General features: G+C 40.5%; 1 protein-coding gene across 10 annotated transcripts in view; it reads right to left on the bottom strand.

The window, feature by feature from the left end:
* The window catches only part of LOC140191727 (breast cancer type 1 susceptibility protein homolog), a 200,395-nt gene that overhangs the window by 181,365 nt on the left and 1,262 nt on the right, over positions 1-17,768 (bottom strand). For 8 of the 10 annotated variants that reach the window (XM_072249421.1, XM_072249418.1, XM_072249419.1 and 5 more), the window contains exons 2-4: positions 16,784-16,876; positions 9,820-9,920; positions 7,662-7,715 (exon numbers count right to left, since the gene is read on the bottom strand). In XM_072249421.1, the coding sequence (XP_072105522.1) occupies positions 7,662-7,715; positions 9,820-9,899 (134 nt within the window). In that variant the 5' untranslated portion in view covers positions 9,900-9,920; positions 16,784-16,876. The remainder of the gene's footprint in view (positions 1-7,661; positions 7,716-9,819; positions 9,921-16,783; positions 16,877-17,768) is intronic. The other 2 variants (XM_072249413.1, XM_072249414.1) reach the window with 2 other exon arrangements.

The raw sequence follows: 17,768 nt of genomic DNA, 5'->3' as shown, positions 1-17,768 counted from the left end.
GTGGGACCAGGTGTCGCACTTGATGGCAGAGAGGAGTTACCACCAATACGAGCGTTCATGGATGATCTTACCCTTTTGGGTCCCAGCACAGAGGCAGTGGAAAATGTACTATCTAGACTCAAGGAGCTAATGGATTGGGGAAGAATGAAGTTCAAGACCAAGAAGTCAAGGAGCCTTGTTCTTAGGAGAGGAAAGCTGGTTGACTTTCATTTCACCCTTTGTGGAGAGGAGATTCCATCCATTCAGGACCAACCAGTTAAGAGCCTCGGGCGATGGTACACAGAGGAGCTGAGAGACACCAAGAGGGTTCAAGAGACAGCAGAGCAGATCAGCAGAGGTCTGATGTCTGTTGACAAGTGTGGCTTGCCTGGCAAGTTGAAGTTGTGGTGCTTGCAGTACGGACTGATGCCACGGATAATGTGGCCGCTAACTGTCTATGAAGTGGCAATGTCCCACGTTGAGGCAATGGAACGGAAGATCAACAAGTATGTGAAGAAGTGGCTTGGAGTACCGAGCAGCCTCACCAATGTTGCAATCCACAGTAGCCAGACAAAGCTTACCATCCCAGTGCAACCCCTTGTTGAGGAAGTCAAGGTAGCCAAGGTAAGATCATTCTTGATGCTTGGAGACTCAAAAGACCCTGTCGTCAAGAACACCCAGCCAGATGTGAGATCAGGCAGGAAGTGGTCAGCCCATGTAGCAGTTGATGAGGCAGAGTCCAGATTGAAGCACAAGAGACGGTTGGGCTATCCAGCTAGGCCGCCAGGGACTTGGATGGACAATCCACAAGTGGTGATCATCTTCTACAGGTAAGGAGCACCGTGAGCTTGTAACACAAGAAATACGAGCGGTAGAAGAGGAGAAGAGGTTAACTAAAACAGCTGGCCTGGCCAAACAAGGGGCTTGGACCCGGTGGGAAAGTGTTGAACAATGACACCTATCTTGGAATGTTCTGTGGCAGATGGAACCGCTCCGCATTTCTTTTCTATGCAGAGCAGCGTACGATCTGCTCCCAACACCTGCCAACCTCAGCACCTGGTATGAAGATAAGACAGACAGGTGTGCTGCTTGTGGCGAGAAGGGAACACTTCAACATATCTTGAGTGCATGCAGAGTCAATCTTTCCAGCGGCATGTACACTTGGAGACATAACAACGTTCTCAAAGTTGTAACAGAAGTGGTTGAGCAGAGAGTACTGCAGCACAACTTATCTCATGCCCCATGCTGCACAGAACATCGCATATCATTTGTGAAAGAAGGCTCCAAGTCAAGGGTGTACAGCATAGGCTCACGATGAAGCATACTTTCTTCAGCCAATGATTGGTGTGTCAAGGCTGACCTGGACAGGAAAGGCAGTTTCCTGGAGCAAACAGCTTTCACAACATTGCGTCCAGATATAATCGTATGGTCTGACAGCAGTAGAGAAGCGGTTATTGGTGAACTCACAGTCCCCTGGGAAGACAACATCGATGAAGTCCATGAGCGCAAGTTAACCAAATATGCAGAGTTAAGATCAGAGTGCAGAGACAGAGGGTGGAAGGTCCCATGCTATCCATTCGAAGTAGGCTGCCGTGGGTTTATTGCGTTCGCTCTCCAGAAGTGGCTGCGTGACCTTGGCTTCACTAGAAGAGAGATCAAGTCAACCAGCAGGGCTGTAGCTGAGGCAGCAGAGAAAGGATCAGCATGGGTGTGGACCAAGTATGTCCAGAGGGGCAGATAGTCAGACAGTGTATACATATCTTGCAAACCCTTCAGTAGTTGCATAGACACCTGAAGAGTAGACTATCTGTTGGATGGAAGTGACCAACAACTCTGATAGAGGCAGATGCCAAGTTTTTAAGCTCACCAGTGGGAGGTGGTGCTTTAGCACTGCTGGCCCACCACCTCGAGGGAGTCTTGATCATAAGTGGGCCGAAACTCCTGAAGACAGGTGGCAGATCAACTGATGATCCCACTGGTGATAGCACAGGACAGTTAACATCTTAGTCCATGTGTATTTTGTAACTCTAAGTTTAAAATTCTGGTCTTTTCTCATGGTGTGCCACACAGGGTTATTTCTGAAGGAAAGTTCAAAAAACTCAACTATGACTTTGCCCTATCCATTTAAAATTACAGCAATTAATTGAAAAAATGTTTACAGCAACTACAACTGAATTGTGATCAGTGGGTTAAGGTAGAGGCACAGTGGTTAAACTCAAGATGGTATATTCAAGTCAGAACCTTGTGCAACTTGGAGAAACTTGCAACTAGCATTTCCATTTTCTTTTCTCCTTCTTGTTGGAAGAAGCCAGAGTAGTTTTGATGAGTAATAGTAATGCATTCAGAGGCCTGAATTAGCAATCCAGAGCTCAAATCACATCATTTTGAACTGGTGGGGCTGGGGGCTGTGGAGAAAGAGAACAACAATGTAAAGTTCTCTTCACAAATAATAACAATTGGTGTTTAAGTTAAGATGGCTGCACCATGGACCAGCCCAGCAACATTCTTGCAAGTCATATTCAGAGTATTATAACTTACAATGTGCCAAGCTCTTCCATCACAATCAATAGGTTTATCATGTCTTACTAGCAGGTCCATCCTACTAGATGAGGTGATATAGGGGTATATTGATAGGGAGCCCAGAGGAACTTCAAATTTAATCCTAGACCCGATGATACTTCATGGTATCAAGTCCAACAAGGAAACATCCCCTTGATTACCAGTGACGATCCTTTCTTAGCTGATAAGACAATGCTACTTACTCCTTGAACAACAATTTGAGCTCCCTGACTCCATATGCCCATTCAGAAGCGCTTCTATGCCCATCACCATGTGCCTCAGTCACCCCAGTATGAACAGAATCACTCAAGTCCTGAAGAATTCCAGGGTTAAACTGGATTTAAACCGGAGGGATAAAATTGCTCAACTTCACAGTCAATCTATCTGCAGCAGGTGCACTGGTCTGTGATAACAATGGTAAAAGTGACCAACACAGCCGTTATGGAGACAGTCTTGTCTTTGCGTGAATGACGCACAATGAGTAGCATGATAATTGTGCTAAATGGAATAGACTGAGAATAGATTCATTGGCTCTAAATGAAGCATGTGTGGAGAGCATACAGTATGACAATAATTTATACCATTATCTGTAACCTAATGGCCCAGTATATCTCATTCTATATTTGTGGGTATTATCTGTAGATCCCCAGACAGCAGCCATGATGCAGAGGATAGAACTAAATAGCAAATTAGGGATACATGCAAGACAGGCACAAATATGATCATGAATGTCTTTACAAAAAAGAAAAGCCACAAATGCTGGAAATTGAAAGCAACACACCGGAAGGAGAAATCGAAATCCATACCATCAGGTTGGAGGATACCCAGATGGAATACAAAGTGTGCTCCTCTACCCTGAGGGTGGTCTCATCTAGGCATAAGAGCAGGCCATGGACTGACACGTCAGAGAGGGAATGGGAATTGGAATGAAAACACTTAGCCACCAGGAAGTCCTGTTTGTGGCGGATGGAGTGGAGGTGCTCGACAAAGCGGTCCCCCAATTTACAACAGGTCACACCAATGCAGAGGGGGCTGCAACGGGAGCACTGGACACAATAGATGAGGCGAAGGCGGTGTACAGGGAGGTAAAGCACTTTGGCCACTTGCAGAGATAAGTACCTGGAGGGAGATCTGTTTAGTGATGGGGTCCCTTTGGAGATGGTGGAAGTTGCAGAGGATAATCTGTTGGATGCAGAAGCTCAATGGGTGGTAGATAAGGACACGAAGAACTCTGTCACTATTACGACAGCGGGAAGGTGGGGTGAGTGCGGATGTATGGGAAATGGAGGAGATGAGGGTGAGGGCAGCAACAATAGTAAAGGGAGGGAAACTCTATTCTTTAAAGGAGGATATCTCCTGATGTCCTAGAATGGAAAGCCACATTGTGAGAACAGATGTGGCAGAGGCGAAGAATCTGAGAAAAGGCAATAACATTTTTACAGGGCATAGGTATAGTTGAGATAACGTTGAGAATCAGTAGGTTTACGAGGGGTGATTGATAAGTTCATAGCCTAAGGTAGAAGGAGTCAATTTTAGAAAATCTAGCACATTTATTTTTCAACATAGTCCCCTCCTACATGTACACACTTAGTTCAGCGGTTGTGGAGCATACGGATCCTTCTTTGTAGAAGTGGTCCACAGCAGGGGTGATTGATAAGTTCATGGCCTAAGGCAGAAGGAGATGAGTTATACAGCTCTTGTTACATGCAAGAAATAAAGTCATTCAATAAAACCATTTATAAATATGTAAGGTGAAGATAAGCTAAGACAAATATAGGCCCCCTCCAATCAGAAACTGAAGAATTTATAATTGGGAACAATTAAACCCATACTTCAGCCGTTTCTTCAGTAAACTGGACACAAATAGACCCCAAATAATTATAATTATAAGAACCAAGGGAAGAGTAGGAAAAACTAACAGAAATCAGCATCAGTAGAGAAAAAAACGGTCAAATACACCTGTATTCACTGGAATATGGAAGAAAGACAAAGAATCTCAAAAAGCTATAAATTTTCTTACAAGACTAAACAATACAGGTACAGACGGAAGGAGAATTGAGAATCAAGTCGCAATCTCGGGACACACAATATTCCAGTTAGAACCATGACGAAAAATGTTTTCACCAAGGGTGCAATGAATTTTCTACCACACAAGGAAATGTGGAGTAAAAAGCAGAAAATGATAAATTTGTCAACACCAAAGGTATCATGGGATGTGAGGAGAGGCAAGAATGGGGTACTGAAGTTAATAATCAGTCATGATTGCAGTGCGTATTGAAGCAGGCTTTAAGGACTGAATTGCCTATTCTTTGTTTACTATCAAGCCAGTTATCTAGCCTGGTTCAATTAATATTACAGAAAGCCACATTGGGAGCAGCACAAAACACAAAAAACAAGTTGCTAAAGCAGTCTTCAACCAACTCAATTTCACTCTGCATGATATCTAGAAATGACTGAGCACTGAAAATGGCGAAGTCTATAGGACTAAACAATATCTCACGCTACAGCAGTGAACACGTGCTTCAAAACCAGATTAACCTCTAGTCACATTTGTTTGCTTTAATTACCCAGCTATATCCTCACTACCAAGACATATCTAATCCATCTTACTACTGAACTACACATAATTGAATTTATCACAGACAGTAATAACAAGTAGCACTAACATACTCATCGATGTCTAGTTTTGGGTTTCACAAAGATGACTAGGGTATAAACCCCAGAGTAACACACATCAAATGTGCTGGTGAACGCAGCAGGCCAGGCAGCATCTCCAGGAAGAGGTACAGTCGACGTTTCGGGCCGAGACCCTTCATCAGGACTAACTGAAGGAAGAGTTAGTAAGAGATTTGAAAGTGGGAGGGGAAGGGGGAGATCCAAAATGATAGGAGAGGACAGGAGGGGGAGGGAAGGAGCCAAGACCTGGACAGGTGATTGGCAAAAGGGATATGAGAGGATCATGGGACAGGAGGCCCAAGGAGAAGGAAAAGGGGGAGGGGGGGAAAAACCCAGAGGATGGGCAAGGGGTATAGTCAGAGGGACAGAGGGAGAAAAAGGAGAGGGAGAGAAAGAATGTGTGTATATAAATAAATAATGGATGGGGTACGAGGGGGAGGTGGGGCATTAGCGGAAGTTAGAGAAGTCAATGTTCATGCCATCAGGTTGGAGGCTACCCAGACAGAATATAAGGTGTTGTTCCTCCAACCTGAGTGTGGCTTCATCTTTACAGTAGAGGAGGTCATGGATAGACATGTCAGAATGGGAATGGGATATGGAATTAAAATGTGTGGCCACTGGGAGATCCTGCTTTCTCTGGCGGACAGAGCGCAGGTATTCAGCAAGACGGTCGTCCAGTCTGCGTCGGGTCTCGCCAATATATAGAAGGCCACATCGGGAGCACCGGACGTAGTATATCACCCCAGCCGACTCACAGGTGAAGTGTCACCTCACCTGGAAGGACTGTCTGGGGCCCTGAATGGTGGTAAGGGAGGAAGTGTAAGGGCATGTGTAGCACTTGTCTGCTTACAAGGATAAGTGCCAGGAGGAAGATCAGTGGGGAGGGATGGGGGAGGACAAATGGACAAGGGTCCAAAGATAAAATCGTAGAGAAGGGTTTAAAATGACTGCCAGGCAGCAGTCGACTGACTTACTGGCACCAAGCAGCCTTGAGTAAAATAAAAGCAAAGGCTGAAGGATAAAAGGCTCAAATATTGTTAAACCTCGAATGGGTCGTGGTCATTCAGGAGTTATGCTGGAGCTATATGAATACAGCAAATATTAATTCAAATAAGAATCAGGCTTCAATTTTTATTGTAAATGTAAATAAGTTCAGGAAGCTTGCAAATAGCTTTCAGTTTTGCTTGCAAATTACAAGCAATAAATTGAAGTTAAAAGCACAAGCTGTTCCACACACTAAGAGATTGCAGATGCAGTCGCTAAACGTTAAGACAATGGGGCTCTGTTAACTGGTCTGCATCAAACCAGGCAACATAGGCCAAGTTATTTGCACCATTGTTACTGAGTTGAAGGGGGCAGACCAGACAGATGTTGTCACTTAGCATATCAAACATGGTCACAGGTATAGGCAATCAATAGTTTGTGTACTCAGAGACAGCCCTGACAACATCGATTTTGGGTGTCAGATTTCTGCCCCCAGAAGCTTTTAGACTAGGTGTGTGAATTACTTTGTGACAGAAGTGTTTGAACATTCAGAGGTGTCTGCCCCAGTAGATATGCAATTCAAAGTATTGTCAATCTAAAATATTGAAGGAAATGATGTCATTGTAACTATTGAAACGGTATCAGCTACTGTTACTCTTGATTTTAAGAGTATAAAGATGTGACGTATCTTTGGGCTTTGAGCCTCTACTGCGGGTCTCTGGTGATGCCTGCTTGTTGTAGTGAATAAGTACTTCATTATCACCAGCTTCAGTGTCTCTCCAATGACTTTGGATCAGTCACAAAAGTGGTTGTGGTAACCATTTTCAGCTGTATCCCTAATGACCTCACTTCTATCAAGAGATCAGAAGTGGTGATGCTTGCTGACAATTGCAATGTTTAATGTCATTTGCAACTCTTGAGCTAACGAAGGAGTCCACATGAAGCTAGCCCTAAGTAACATTTGCACCACCAAAGCACCAATGACCAACTTCAAAAAGAGTTGCTTGATATTCAATGACTTTACCATAGACGTGGTCATTATTAAATTCCTGTGGGTTGTGGGGAAATGGATGGTCTCTTGACTAGAGATCATCTGGACCAGTACATAGCTGCAGCATCAGGACGGAGATTGGGTATTCTGATGGGTGCCCAAAAGAATGCAGCCCAACAGCACTCAAAAGGTCAGACAACCCCCAGGACAAAGCAGCTCCTTTGCTTGGTACCGTATCCATCCTCTCCCCAATCACTGCACACACTGCAGTTACATGCATAGGCTACATTGAGAGCACTTCCCAAGTCCGTAGCTTCTACCACTCAGAAAGGCGGGGGCTTCTCAAATAGAAAGGTTGCACACCATTCAGTCTTGGAATTATGCCTCTGTTCTTTCATCATTAGTGAGCACAGATCCTGGAACATCCTGCATATGACACTATTTCAGAAATAGAAAGCACTGTTTTACTTACCTACAGAACCGATGGTCACATATTGTTGATACTGGCTCTTTCATCAATTCGAAGCTAAAATAGAAATGGGAGAATTAATTTCATACAAAAATATCAAACATAAAATACAGTGGAAAAGCAATGACATAGGTAACAAGTGAAAGACAAAAAAAGTGATAACATTAAAAGCAATCATACTAGAATGACAAGTTTGATGGAAGGGCATACAATATTTTCTCATGTTTCTAAAAAATAAAGAGCTGTTTAAAAAAATTAGAGGGAATGTTACATGGGGAGCTGGGGGGGGGGGGACAAGCAACACACATCAAAGTTGCTGGTGAACGCAGCAGGCCAGGCAGCACCTCTAGGAAGAGGTACAGTCAACGTTTCAGGCCGAGACCCTGCTGCGTTCACCAGCAACTTTGATGTGTGTTGCTTGAATTTCCAGCATCTGCAGAATTCCTGTTGTGAGCTGGGGGGGGGGACTTCGGGGTTCTTACGTTTAACTGCCATTCATTCTTTGGGGCACTCCTCTGTTTTCGTGGATGTTTGCGAAGAAAAAGCGTTTCAGGATGTATATTGTATACATTTCCTTGATATTAAATTGGACCTTTGAACCTTTGAAGTCTCCATAGCCCTCAAGATTCAATATCTGCCTGTTGAAAAGGTTTCACCTAATCCCAATTCTAAATGACGTAACCTTTTGGGACTGAGACTCCTAGTTCCCAGAAATTAACTCTGGAGAAATATTCTTCCTACATTCAGCCAGTCGAACTCTAAGGATTTTGTACACTTCAATGAAGTCACCTCTTATTCTTCTATAGAAGAGTTTTGGCTTACTCAATTTTTCCTCATGACAGACCAGCCATTCCAAGAATCAGTGCGATACTCCCTCTCAATGAATTTATTTGTTTTAGGTAAAGAGACCATAGTTTACACAATAACTCCAGGAGTGGTCACACCAGGAATCTGTAAAATTGATGCAAGGCATTTTCACTTTGTTCTCAAGAATTGCGATAGTAAAAGTCTGATCATATTCGCTTGTAGTCATTGTCATGTATGTATCTGGACTGCATGAGGAAGATTTATTCACCTGAAGCATTCTGGACTTGAGTGAAGCCTAAACAGCAGTCGGGCACACAAGGAACACCAAAACCACATCGCAAGACTAACCTAAAAGCTTGGTTAATCAACAGAAACCCATCTACCAGTTTTCAAAGCATTGAGAGTTTTAACATACAAAAATAATAACATTTATGATATTTAAAATAATTAAAAGTCATTAAACCAACATACAGGTTTCCCCCGCTATCCGAAAGTAGAGCGTTCCTATGAAACCTTTTGTAAACCATTAATTTATATGGGAAAAAATTTTGAGCATTCCCAGACCCAAAAAATAACCTACCAAATCATACCAAATAACACATAAAACCTGAAATAACACTAACATATAGTACAAATGGTGGACGCAGGTAAGTTCAATGCACGCACAATGTCTATTTCGTTCACCACGATTGAAACGCTTAATTACGTCCAGTTTTACGCTAAGCATAACACCCTTACGAGCTCTCTTAGGCTTTTCTGATACCTTAGGACACATCTTGCTAACGGATGCACAGAATAAATTGAGATAAAGCACAGACGCTCATAGACACAGTTCAAAGCTATGGCAGCTTGATGCTGAGATGCTGAGTGTAGTTCCCGGGGAAGGAGCTTGGCGGTGCGCTGCCTCTATAACAGCTCGCTGCAAATCAAACACTGAACTGTTTTACGAGAAAACACGAAAAGCGAAAATCCTCTTCGGATTTCTTTCGGTTAGCAAAAACAGGTAGTAATGTAGGTCTTTCGTAAAAGCAAAGTGGCGTAAAATGAACTTTTGAAAAGCGGGGGACACCTGTATTATTTTAAAAGTACCTTCATTCACTCTTTGCTTTTGTATCTGAACCCTAAAATACTTTTTGAAATCAAGGATGCCACATGATTCAACCTCATGTGCAGTATAAAAATTTTTAGTATTGGCAAGATACACTCTAGTAAAATTCATTTTAAAATTGCATTGAGAGAAAGTGTCATGTATAGGTCTACTCATATGGTATACCACAACAACCATCTGGTAAGATCTTCCACAAGTGAATGCCAAGTAGTTAGAAGTTGATATTATTCAATTTCTGCTACTTACCATACTGGACATTCCAAATTCTTCAATATTAGCGACAAAACATTGTGCACACGTTCAATTTCCGACTTGCTCAAAGACATTTCTGTTTATTTTGTAGATCTCTGCAAATTAATGTGTGCATTAATGAACAAGTTCTGCTTTACCCAATATTTAGTACATTATCTTAGCAATCAACATTTATATACAAACTTAGAAATTGCTCGCTTTCATTTTACCATTTGAACTGCTCAGCCATCATGAAAGGCTAACTATACAATTAAAAGTACAATAAAAATTGTGGTTAAAATTAGACTGTAATCTTACACAGGAATTAAGTAGCCAGCTGCTAACCAAAACTGATCAGATTTAGGTCAGCGTATTCAGGAATATATGAAAGAGGAGATTTTAGATCTTTTTTGTAATGAGAAAGGATCCTTTGGTAAGGTAAAGGGGCATTTAGGTAAAGAATAACAATAAATTTTGTTTATTTTTAAAATCAGTGTTGATCAAACTGAAACTATGGTCTTTGGACAGGAAAGGCTAGCATTTGGGGGAAAACACATTCCTAAAGCAAAAAAACCAAAGATGTAAAGTGGTCCACCTGTGGCTGAAAGAATAAATTAGAGATAGCATTAAATACAAGGAGGAGATTTTGGATTGCCAGAAACAGCAGTATGTCTAAGGATTAGGAGCATTTCAGAACTCAAAGTAAGACCTCGAAATTACTAAAGGCTAGATATAATGAGAGTAAACGGGCAAAGAAAAATAAATGGACTTCAAGCACTTCTATAGCTATATAAAAAGTCTTAGTGAACACATATGTGGTCCCTTATGGAGAGGGATGGGAGAATTCATAACAAAAGTTATGAAGATACATAAGTTAGAGAACATGTATCACCAAGCTCAATGATGGCTTCTACCCCGCTGTTATAAGACTCTTGAGTGGACCACCTATACACAAAATATGAAATCCTGGCATCTCAGTCTAACCTTCCACTGCAACTCTGTAACTGTAGCACCATATTCTGCATTCATTTCTTCCCTCCCTTTACACTACCTAGATGGATTTATCTATGCAATGATTTCCCTGGCTAGAACACAAAGGTTTTTTCCACTGTATCTCAGTACATGTGACAATAATAAACCAATTACCAAAATGGCTATGGAATTAAATAAATGCACATAAACTTCAAAGAAAAGATAATCTGACAGAAATTCTAGAGAACGAGGAATGGAAGAAAATAACTAGTTTTTTTAAAGTTCTACAAGTTAGTGATACTGCTGATGAGTTCCTAACACCTGATAATCTACACTACTTGTCTAAATTTTTATAGACAGAAATTAGTTCCCCGTTCCCCCCCCCCTCATATTTATCATGTATTTCATTGAACTGCTGCAGCTAAGTTAACAAATTTCAAGACACATGGTGGTGATATTAAACCTGATTCTGAATTTTGAAAGAAGATCTGTGGACACTTCCATACCAGCTACAATTTCCCATTTAATTTCAGATATCTAGTATCTGCATTTATTTTATTGGCTTTAAGAGATGGTGGACACTCTGTAATTGGTCTTGCAGAATGATAAATGTGACCACACTAAAGGATGGAAAGAGGAACAGAATAACTGAGCTGTTAGCCTATCGGTAATATTAGGGAAAATACTGACTCTGTAATGAAGGACATGATAAAGAATAGGTCAGCACGAATCGAGAAGGAGACGAGAGCTTGTCTAGTAGGAGGCAACTATTGGCAGTGTATTTGCATTTTCAGAATGCTTTGATAAGTTCCTATGCGAGATGCTGCCCAACAAGATTATAGCATGGAAAAATGGGTATAATTGGCATTAAGAATTGGTTACTGGACAGAAAACAGTTGAAATGAATTGGTCTTCCCCAGGTTAGCAGGCTGTAATTAGTGGGATGCTACAGAGATCAGTGTTTGTGCACCAGACATTTCCGATCTACAATTAAGGAACACTTGCTACGAAAAGTTCCAATGTAATTCACCATTTAAACAAAGGTTTCATGCACCAAAAGAAGAGTAGGGAGCATCATTAAATTGTGACGTGTAAGCCTGTAATATTTAACGACTTTTTATTGGGTTAATGAGGCAGTCCGTGAAGTTTAACTGTGGATTTAACTTATGTAAACCCTCAAATACTTGCACTCTGCCATGAGGCAACAATCGGAGGTGCCTGTTTAGAATGACTTGCAAGCCTCAACTAGTTCCTTTCAGCTCTTCAAAACAAGCTGTTTGCATTTGATTAACCATATCTGTACTGGACGGAGATCAACTGGCACGTAACTTCCTTTATTACAATTCCACTGCAACTAGTAAGCCATGAACAGGTTTACTATACTTCTATGAATTTTTCCACGTGCTCTTTATGAACTGAATCCTTTGTTAACAGAGAAACATCTTGGAGGGAACCAAATGTAATTTTTTTCAAGTTTGTTGCTGATACAAAACTGAATGTAATTATGAGATGTGAGGACACAAAAGGGCCTCAAAGGCATTTAGACAAATTGAGCAGGTGGGCTAAAATATGGCTATGAAGGGATACAAGCACATGGAGAAGTTGGGAGAACATAACAGACCTCATTGAGGGGGACCAGCTGAGGAAAAGGTGAGCAGTTTTGTGCCAACGGCTTAGAGGATCTTTCCCATGCCCAGCACATTAAATGCAAGCACAACGAAGGCATGCCAAAAGCTCTACTTGTTAGAAGTTTGAGGAGATCGAGTATGTCACTACTCTTACAAGTTTCTGCAAATGTACACTGGAGAGCATTCTGATCACTTATATCACTTGTCAGAATGCAGCCTCCCATGTACAAGACTCCAAAAGACCACAGTGGGCTATAGTCTCAGCCAGCTCCCTCATGTGCACAACTCTCCACAACAAAGGACATCTTTAAAATCAAGAAGCAGCGTCCATCATTAAAGACCCTTACCATCCGAGACATGACATACCCTTGTCTTGTTACTACAATCAGGGAGAAGATACAGGAGCCCAAAGACCCACGCTGAATTACTTCGGAAAAGCCTCATCCTCAACCACCATCAGATTTCTCATTATTCCATTCTTGCAGTACGTTTTTGCATTCTACTGCTAATGCGTTTCATGTCATATACAGTGGCATGCAAAAGTTTGGGCAACCCTGGCCAAAATTTCTTCTACTGTGAATAGCTAAGTGAGTAAATGATGAACTGATTTCCAAAAGGCATAACGTTAAAGATGACATTTCTTTAATATTTTAAGCAAGAAAACTTTATTTCCATCTTTTACTTTTTCAAAAATAACAAAAAAGGAAAAGGGCCTGAAGCAAAAGTTTGGGCACCCTGCATGGTAGTACTTAGTAACACCCTCTTTGACAAGTATCACAGCTTGTAAACACTTTTTGTAGCCAGCTAAGAGTCTTTCAATTCTTGTCTGGGGGATTTTCACCCATTCTTCCTTGCAAAAGGCTTCCAGTTCTGTGAGATTCTTGGGCCATCTTGCATACACGGCTTTTTTGAGGTCTATCCACAATGATGTTTCGGTCGGGGGACTGTGAGGGCCATGGCAAAACTTTCAGCTTGCGCCTCTTGAGGTAGTCCATCGTGGATTTTGAGGTGTGTTTAAGATCATTATCCTGTTGTAGAAGCCATTCTCTTTTCATCTTTGGCTTTTTTACAGATGGTGTGATGTTTGCTTCCAGAATTTGCTGGTACTTAATTGAATTCATTCTTCCCTCTACCGGCAAATGTTCCCCAAAAGTTCTATTCAAAAAGTTCAAAGGAACATCCAAACAGGTCCTGTGGACTGATGAAGTTAAAATAGAACTTTTTGGCCGCAATGAGCAAAGGTATGTTTGGAGAAAAAAGGGTGCAGAATTTCATGAAAAGAAACACCTCTCCAACTGTTAAGCATGGGGGTGGATCGATCATGCTTTGGGCTTGTGTTGCAGCCAGTGGCACGGGGAACATTTACTGGTAGAGGGAGGAAACGTCGACTGTACCTCTTCCTAGAGATGCTGCATTCACCAGCAACTTTTATGTGTGTTGCTTGGTATTACAGGGCTTAGTGGGAAGCAGTTGAAAAAACGCTGAATGGAGGATCAAACAGATCACAGGTAGGGGAGGCGGGATCTTAATGGCAATATATATATTGCAATGGAATGCAAGGAGTCTTATCGCAAATGGTCAAGAATTTAAGAAATATGTATCAGAACTTAAGGGGAAAAACCTCAGATTCTATGTATACAAGAAACATGGTTGAAACCACAACTAGATTTTGTTTTACAAGGATATACAGCAATTAGGAGGGATAGAAGCAATGGCAAAGGTGGAGGAGTAGCAATATTTATAGCCAGTGGGATGAGATATAATATAGTCAACATAGGGCAGAAGTATGAATCAATAATAATCAAACTATCGATAGACAGAGAAAGCTTGGTAATAATAAATTATAATCCATGTAGAAGACTAAGCAAGGATACATTAAGCAAAGTGGGTGGTAGGATGCAAGGGAAAATAATATGGTGTGGGGATTTCAATGGACACAGTAGACTATGGGGATGTAAAAATGTGGATGAAAACATTAGTGATAGAAGAATTTCTAGTTAATGAAAAACTGGTATGTATAAATAATGGAGAAGGTACGAGATATAATATATCCCAAAACACAGAAACTGCAATAGACTTAACATTTGTAAGTTGAGAATTAGCAGGAATCAGTACTTGGAACGTATTAAAACAAACTACAGTAGGAAGTGATCACTATCCCTTACTCACAAGGATTCCGGTTAAAATAGAAGAAAATGTAGGATCTAGAGTGTCAAAGTGGAAACTAAATAAGGCAGAGTGGGAGATATTTCAAAAAAGAAGTGAAGTAAAGATGCACAAAGATTTTAGATGAAAATATATCAGATATAGAAGAAATGAGTGATAAATTGGTCACAGCAATTATAAATTCGGCAGAAGAAACTATTCCGAAAAGTAAAGGTACAGGAAAGAGGAAAAATGTTCTATGGTGGTATTGTGAATGTAGTAGAAGTATAAAAGCAAGAAATAAAGCATTTAAAATGTTAAAAAGACAACATTCGGTAGAAACATTAATACAATATAAAAGAGCACAAGCAGAAGTTCGGAAAACAATCAGACAAGCAAAGCGAGCATTTTGGAGACAGTATTGTAACAAAATTGGAAGAAGAGAAACTCAACTGTCCGAAATATGGGGCATGATAAGGAAAATCAATGGTATAAGTAGTAGTAAAGAGATTCCTGTGCTAAAAACTAAGGGCAAAATGACAATTAACAATGTAGAAAAAGCAGCAATATTGGCAAAAACTTTTGTAAACATACATAGCTCAGAGAATTTGACAGTTGAGGCTAGACAGCAAAGGGAGGAGAGGCTTAAGCAAAATTCGGGAATTACAGACAAAAGAGCAACCTCAGAAGTAGTGCTGGATACACTTGTTAGCATAACAGAAATAGAAAGAGCCATTATGAATGTGCGGTCCACTTCTCCTGGGAAGGATCAAGTATGGGGTATAATGCTGAAGCATTTATCAAGAAGTGCACTTCTAGTTCTACAGAGACTGTTTAATAAAATATGGGAAACAGGTAAACTACCAACTACATGGAAACATTCTGTTATTGTTCCAGTATTAAAACCTGTTAAAGATTCATCAGACCCAACAAATTATAGACCAATTGCACTAACTTCACAGCTAGGTAAACTTATGGAATGAGTAATAACTGATAGACTTACATACTTTCTAGAAAAAAGAAATCTCATTTCTCCCTACCAAAGCGGTTTTCGTAAAGGAAGAACTACAGTAAATTCAATACTTAGCTTGGAATCTGAAATTAGGAAGGTTCAAACAAATAAAGAAATGGTCCTGGCGGTATTATTTGACATAGAAAAGGCATACCATATGCTCTGGAAAGAGGGAGTGTTAATTAAATTGAAAGAACTAGGGGTGGAAGGAAAATTATATTATTGGGTTCTAGACTATCTTTTTGGTCAAACAATTCAAGTCAAGGTGGAAACAGAGTACTCCAGGACATATTTGGTTGAAAATGGAACACCACAAGGTAGTGTCTACAGTCCTCTACTATTTTCCAGTGATAAATGACATATATGCGCAAGTTGAACATAGTGTGGGGGAAATCCTTATACGCAGATGGGTGAGGGGAAGAAATTTAATTTATATACAAAGGAAAATGCAAGTTGCAATAAATAAAGTGGAGGAGTGGGTAAATAAATGGGGTTTCAAATTGTCTACAAGTCGCAAGTGATATGTTTCTCAAGAAGTCACAAATCAGTTTCCATGAAATTATACGAACAAAAATTAGAGCAGGTAAAGGTAATTCGGTTCCTTGGTTTGTTATTTGATGAGAAACTTGCATGGAAAAAGCAAATTGAGAAAATTACAAACAAATGTAAAAAAATAAATAACTTATTGAGGGGTCTTGCCGGGCAAGACTGGGGTGTGAGCAGGATATCGCTATTAAATATTTATCAAGCTTTAATGAGGGCTACATTGGATTATGGAAGTGTAGCTTACATGTCAGCTACAGAAAGTAATTTAAAAATGCTGGATGATGAGCAAGCTCAGGCCCTCAGGATATGTAGTGATGCATTCAGAGCATCACCTATATCAGCTCTTCGAAATGGGGGAAATGCCATTAAGACTTAGAAGAATAAAGCTAATGCTAAATCACTGGGTTAACATCATGGGACATAACTACTCACATCCAGCTAAAGCTATATTAAAAGACTGCTGGGAACATAATAAGTTATAATAGCTTTGGATGGATTGGGGATGCAGCAGCACAAAAATATGGTCTACACGAAATGGAATACAGCCCTACAGTTCCAATATCTGCTGTTCCTCCATGGCTCTTTACAATGCATACAGTAGATAAAAACCTGCAACAACTTTTTAAAAAGTCTAACTATGGAATCAAACAGATAGAACAAGAATATATAGACTCACATTTTAGAAATGAACTTGTAATATTTACCGATGGATCAAAAGACCCTCGATCTGGTCACACAGGTATTGCAGTCTATATTCCTCAGTGCAAAACTAGTATCAGGAAAAGAACATCAAACCATTTATCAGTGTATACAACAGAATTCATGGCAATATTGAGTGCATTATCTTAGATAGAAGAAAATAATATCAAAAAGGTTGTAATCTTTTCAGACATTTTATCTGCATTAATCTCGATCAAATCAAGAAAATCAGAAAGTAGACAGGATACTTTATTGGAGACTTTATGCAAGTTGTATACACTGACCAAAAATGGGATAGAAGCAAGCTTTCTTTGGGTTCCTGCTCATTGTGGAGTGGAGGGTAATGAATAGCTGAACAATCGCTGAAATCGTCTATAATAGAGGTCCAGATCCCTCTTAGCAAAGTGGAAGTCAAGAGCATTATTAAAACACGTATTGAGGAGACATGGCAGAAGCACTGGGATGAAAGTGAAACAGGGAGATAACTGTACAAAATACAGAGGCAAGTCAGATACAAAAGATTGTCAAGTGGATATAGAAAGACAGAAGTGATCATCAGTCGTTTGAGAATTGGACACACTAATCTTAATTACACATTACACAAAATAGGGAAACATCCAACTGGGTTGTGTGAATACTGTAATCAACCAGAAACAGTTGAACATGTACTGATAAAATGTCAGAAGTATCAAAAAGAGTGAAGATGATAGGAGCGCTTAAGATAAACAAAAAAACTGATGTGGGTATAGAATACATTTTAAGTGGGAATTCAAGAGAAATACAGATCCGTATCATGAAGTATCTGAAAAACTCAGGTTTATTATATAGAATATAGGGAATGCAATTCTTTTCCCTTCTCCTGTTTATCCAAAGATCCACACTCCAGTCTAGCAGGTGGCAGTAATGCCCCTTAAAAGCTGGTTTGCCAACCGCCATAAAACTACACGAGAAGAAGGGGGCAT

The sequence above is a fragment of the Mobula birostris genome, chromosome X (genome assembly GCF_030028105.1).
Source record: "Mobula birostris isolate sMobBir1 chromosome X, sMobBir1.hap1, whole genome shotgun sequence".
NCBI lineage: Eukaryota > Metazoa > Chordata > Chondrichthyes > Myliobatiformes > Myliobatidae > Mobula > Mobula birostris.
This window is presented reverse-complemented; position numbering and strand designations above follow the sequence as displayed.